We start from the raw sequence: 6000 nt of genomic DNA on the forward strand, positions 1-6000 counted from the left end.
GGCTCTCTTGCTTTTGAGTTTGTCATCGTACCACAGGCTCCTTAATTACCTCTCCTATTTTATTTATGTATTTATTTATTGCTTTTTAGGGCCATACCTGCGGCATATGGAGGTTCCCAGGCTTGGGGTCGAATCGGAGCTCCAGCTGCCAGCCTACACCACAGCCACAGCAACACGGGATCTGAGCCACAGCTCATGGCAACGTGGGATCCTTAACCCAATGAGCGAGGCCAGGGATCGAACCCGCATCCTCCTAGATGCCAGTTGGATTCGTTTCAGCTGAGCCATGATGGGAACCCCCTTCTCCTGCTTTAGAATCGTGCATTTTCCCCAGACATTGTGCTTCTGTTGGTGAGGAAGCATCGTCAGCTGTGGAGGTGCCCGCTGCTGGCGGGGTGGGGGCGCTGCCTCTAGACCCCTTCTGTGTGGAGGTAGGAAATGCATTGAGTGAAAATGCGTTCGTCCCATATCCATCCCTACTGACATTCCAGCAGGGCGGGGGGGGGGGGTCCTGTTTTCTTTCTTTGTTGTTTTAATTGCTTTTGAAAAATAAAAGTGTAGTTAATTTATAACATTGTGCCAAACCCCACTGTACAGCAAAGAGACCCAGTCACACACACATACATAAAAAGAATGTGTACACACACACACACACACACACACATTCTTGGTCTCACATCGTCCCCTCCGTTTGCTTGACGCTGTGCACATGTGTTATCTTAGACCTGGAGCCTTGGTCCCAATGTCCTCAAGTTCCTGTGTGTCTGTCCTGCCCTGTACACGATGGCATCCCACAGCAGCCAAGCCAAGGTCACGGCCAAGGGCAAGACGGCCAAGGGACACTGTGGCTTCTCTGCACATTCTTCATTTAGAGCAGCCACGCCCTGGCCTGTCCAAGGCCCCAGGGCCGGCGATTCTCACGCGAGGCGAGGTTGCCCCCGCGAGTCACAGTCTGGCTCGTGGCCTTTGGCTGCTTCCCGTTTCACAGCTTGCCTCTCCTCGTGTCGCTGTCATTCTGGACCGAGTAAGATGTTTGCATAGTTCAAAGCCCACACGCTGCGTAAAAAGGTACCTGATTAGAATCTGATCCCCTCAAGTGTATTCGTGGCTCTTGCAGGGGAGCTGTTTTTACCGGTGTCTGGTTGACCCTTCCGGTGTCGGGTTTGTGAAAACGAGCAAATGCGTGTGTACATATATGTGTGTCTGTGTCCATATGCGTGTAATCATATGTCTGTGTATGTGCATAGTGTATATGCATGGGAAGGTATACATATGTACATATTACAGGTATTATGTGAACAAGTATTATAATATATATACGCATACGTGTGTGTGCAAGTGTACACACGCATGTAGTATCTGTGCATACCTAGGAATTAACAGTATCTGTGGATGCGTGTGCATATCTAGACACACATGTATATACATGTAGACATACATAGCCGTGTATATGCAGGCATGTCTGTGCATGTGGGTATACATGGATGTATGGATATGTTTGTGTATGTATACATGTATACGTGTAGTGTATACACGTGAATGCATGTTTATATATCCTTACGTGTGTGTGTGTATATTCACATGTATTATGGCTATGTGTGTATGCGTGTACGTGGGCAAATATGTATGTACATGTGTGCGTGTGTTTGTGTGCGTGTGTATGTGCATGTGGGTGGGTGCATACAAGCTGCATGTGTACAGAGGTAGCGTGTGCATGTGCATGGACATGTGTGAATATGTATGCACATGCATGAGGATAGAGAACGTGCACACTCCTGTACACACATGCATACACGTAGATGGGTAGGTATGTGCATTTTTAGGTATATGTATAAGCATGCACATATGTACACGCCCACGTGCAGCTCTGCGTGTACCTGTATTTTATGTATAATGCGTGCATATGCATGTACATGTGGATATATGGATATACAGGTATGTGTGTGTGTACACGTGCCTACGGGTGTATGTGTATGTATGTAGGATGAATGTATGCATGTGTGTATGTATATAGTGCATATGGACTATGGGTTGTGTGCATGTGTGTGTACGTGTTGCAGCACACACGCATATACACACACACACACATGAACATGCACTGAAACACTGAATGTTCCCTGCTCTGTCTGCTGCCTTGCCCGGGCTTTCTCCGTTGGACGGGGAGGAAGCCCGGTTCTGGACGCAGAGAGCTTCCTCAGCCTTGCCCTGCTCTCTGCTGCTCTGCGGACATCCCGGCGTCTGTTCCACTAGCTGCGGGTTGTTGGCAATGCTGTCGTGTCTGCATTGCTGCAAATTATTCCACAAAAAGCTCGGATCTTGGAGTTCCCGTCGTGGCACAGTGGTTAACGAATCCGACTAGAAACCATGAGGTTGCGGGTTCGGTCCCTGCCCTTGCTCAGTGGGTTAACCATCCAGCGTTGCCGTGAGCTGTGGTGTAGGTTGCAGACGCGGCTCGGATCCCGCGTTGCTGCGGCTCTGGCGTAGGCCGGTGGCTACAGCTCCGATTCAACCCCTAGCCTGGGAACCTCCATATGCCGCGGGAGCGGCCCAAGAAATAGCAACAACAACAACAAAAAGACAAAAGACAAAAAAAAAAAAAAAAAAAAAGCTCGGATCTTGTTTTGGTCTCTGGGGGACACTCCTAGAAGTGGGGGTCAGGTTCACGGTGTCAGAGGACCCAGGACCCTGTCAACGAAGCCGCTGTACGTTTACATGGTGCTTTGTTTGAGGATCAGGTCCTTAATAAAGTGGGTTGAAACCTGTGAAAATCCCTCCATCGGAGTTCCCACTGTGGCTCAGCGGGTTGGAAACCCGACTAGTATCATCCATGAGGATGTGTTTTTGATCCCTGGCCTCACTCCGTGGGTTAAGGAGCTGGCGTTGCCGTGAGCTGTGTTTCAGGTCGCAGACGCGGCTGGGATCGGGCACTGCTGTGGCTGTGGCGTAGGTCCCAGCTGCAACGCTGATTCAGTTCCTAGCCTGGGAACCTCCATATGCCACACGTGCCGCCTGGAAAAGCCAAAATAAAATGGAATCATCATCATTGTGATTTGATCGGGAGGCTGGCCTTTGTGCTTTGAGTGGAAATGGGTTAAATCTGTTTGTGGATTTGTTTCTCAGTGGCGAGGTAAGAGCTGGGAAGGAGAGCCGTGGCGTGCTCTCCCAGGTCTGTCATCCACATGATGCTTTCTGGGTGTCGGTGGTTCTTACCCGTCCCGAATTGGAGAGCTGAAGGCTTTCTCAGTGCGGTTGTGTTTTCCGTCTTTCACGCTGGCTTTGGAAGGGTTGGGGACGTCTTGTCCTCCTATGAGAGTTTTTAAAAATCTTCACTGGGGTGGAATTGACATACCCGGATTCTGTTCGTTTTAGGAGACCAGCAAAGTCAGTCATTGACCCATATCCATCCATCCATCTTTTTCAGCTGCTTTTCCCATATAGGTTATTACACAGTACGGGGTAAAGTTTCCTGTGCTGTACAGCAGGTCCCTGCTGTTTATCTGTTTATATATACTAGTGTGTATCTGTTAATCCCAAACTCCTAATTTATTCCTCCTCCCACCGACCTTTCCCCTTTGGTAACCACACGTTTGTTTTCAAAGTCTGTGAGTCTGTTTCTGTTTTGTAAATAACTTCATTTGTGCCATATTTTAGTTTCCACATACAAGTGATCTTCTGTGGTATGTGTCTTTCTCTGTCTGACTTACCTCCCTTAGCATGAGAATCTCTAAGTCCATCCATGTTGCTGCCCATGGCGTGGTTTCATTCTTTTTTATGGCTGAGTAATATTCCATTGTGTATATGCACTTCTTCTTAATCCATCCTCTATTCATGGACGCTTAGGTTGTTTCCATGTCTTGGCTGTTGTGAATAGTGCTGCTGTGAACATAGGGGCTCATGTATATTTTTGAATGAGAGTTTGGTCAAGAGAGATGCCCAGGAGTGGGACTGCTGGATTTTATGGTAGGTAGTTTTCTGAGGAACCTCCATATCCTTCTCCGTGGTGGCTGCACCATTTGACATTCCCACCAACAGTGCTGGAGGGTTCCCTTTTCCCGTTCTGAGAGTTTTGATCCAGCATCTGCCACGTGTGCAGCCCATGCTCAAGGCAGTTTAGAGAATGCCTCTGGTTACTGCCCGTTGTTCTGCATCTTTGCTCTTTCGATAGCCCATTATTACCTGTATTTACACCTGTACAAGGACGTGGCAATGTCAAACTCCATCGGCGTCAGAAATACCCGAGCAGGGCAGGTGGTCTGGCAGAGAGATTGTAGCCACCAGGAGGCTGGCCGGTCGACACCCCCAAGCTCCCTGGGTGCCCCCGGGCTGCTCAGAACATTCCAGCTTGTGGGAAGAATGAAGTATTTTATATGCAGCTTGAAATCTGGAAATGACCGTCAGACCGCAGTTCTCAGCCCACACCTGGGGGATTTGTGGAGCCTTGAGTGAGTTTGGCTCAAACAGTCCTTCCTAAGGTCAAGGTAAAGTGGACAGGTGTCACCCTGTGCTTGAGAGCCAGTGGTCATTGGCATGAGGACGGCTGTGGCAGCCACACCCCTCATGTGGTCAGACCCCACATGGCCAGGAGGGGTGGGCGCTGTTTGCACACACACGCCCCTGTGTCTTCTCCTGTGGACCTGCCCAGAGACTTAGGGCCTGCCTTGCCCATTAGAGCTGGAAGGGAGCAGGGACACCAGGGGGGTGTGCCCAGGTCAGGGGCCATCCTGCCAGAGAGGATGGAAGATGCCCAGGGCGTGGACGAGCCAGCGGGGACGGGGGCCTAGAAGGAGGGGCAGCAGGTGCTTGATCCTGGCCGTCCTCACTCACGCACCTGCCTCCCCGTTCCAGGCGGCGGCATCCTCGTCATTGAGAGCCTCCTGGATGCCGATGGGCGGGGCCCCCTGACCACACAGCTCTACTCGCTCAACATGCTCGTGCAGACCGAGGGCCGCGAGCGGACCCCCGCCCAGTACCGCGCGCTCCTGGCCCCCGCCGGCTTCCACGACATCCAGTGCCGCAGAACCGGGGGCACCTACGACGCCATCCTGGCCAGGAAGTGACCCCGGCGTCATCTGAGACCCCTCACGGACTGCCCTCCAGAGGCCGTGTCTGGCACATTTCCTGGTTTTGTGCCCGGAGAGCGATGCTGAGCTTCTGCTCCCAGATGCCGACTGCCTGTCACCGTGAGGGGTGTCTTGTTTTAGTTTTTGCAGTTATTTTCATTTGATTGTGTGTCATTCCAGTCCGATCTATTTTATTTCATTTCATTCCTTGCATGTGATGAAGTGAGGGGTCTGAGAGGAGGTCCCCCTGGATGAGGGGGGCCCTCCCTCCAAGGACAGTGTCGTCCTAAGAGACACAAGAGGAGACACAGTCACAGAGGAGAAGCCACGGGAAGGTCTGAGAGGAGGTCCTCCTGGATTGGAGTGGCCCTGGGAACTCCTGCGCCATTTTTAAGTGTCCAGTCCAGTAGCCTTGAGGACATTCGTAGTGTTTAGCAGCCACCCCCTATCCTCCGTCTCCAGAACTTTCTCACCTTCCCAAACTGAAACTCTGTCTCCATTCAGCACCCACTCCCCCATCCCCTCCCTCAGCCCCTGGCCCCACTGTCTACTTCCCGACTCTGTGAAGTTGCCTATTCTAGATTAAATTGCAATCTTTTAATAATGGTTATTATGTTTGTATGTGTATGTATATATATATACTCACTCCCCCCAAATTAGAACCCCTGTGATCATCTCTGGAGAGGCTCCATCCCAGGGGTACCTCCTGAGCCCCTGATGAACAATGTTCCGCCCTGAGTCTAGCTGCGGCAGAAAAGGTAATGTCCCGAGATTTGCAACACTATAGCCCTGAGTCACCTCCGCATGGCCTGATCCAGGAAATGAGAAATCTAGTTCACCAGAGTTCCCATGGTGGCTCAGCAGGTTAAGAGCCTGACACAGTGTCCATGAGGACGCAGGTTTGATGCCTGGCCTTGCTCAGTGGCTTAAGGATCTGGTG

The 6000-nt window shown here is 51.0% G+C and overlaps 1 protein-coding gene across 2 annotated transcripts in view; it reads left to right on the top strand.

Moving 5' to 3' along the window:
- LOC146394436 (acetylserotonin O-methyltransferase-like) overlaps nucleotides 1–5670 on the top strand; it is a 35540-nt gene extending 29870 nt beyond the window's left edge. For both annotated transcript variants that reach the window (XM_085008492.1, XM_085008491.1), the window contains one exon: nucleotides 4846–5670. In XM_085008492.1, coding sequence (XP_084864618.1) covers nucleotides 4846–5057 — 212 coding nt within the window. In that variant the 3' untranslated portion in view covers nucleotides 5058–5670. The remainder of the gene's footprint in view (nucleotides 1–4845) is intronic.
- The last annotated feature ends 330 nt before the right edge of the window (nucleotides 5671–6000 follow it).

This window comes from Sus scrofa, chromosome X, assembly GCF_054392235.1.
Source record: "Sus scrofa isolate SSC_HxYL_T2T_F1_AM1 chromosome X, Sscrofa_HxYL_maternal_Yorkshire_Landrace_v2.0, whole genome shotgun sequence".
Classification (NCBI taxonomy): Eukaryota; Metazoa; Chordata; class Mammalia; order Artiodactyla; family Suidae; genus Sus; species Sus scrofa.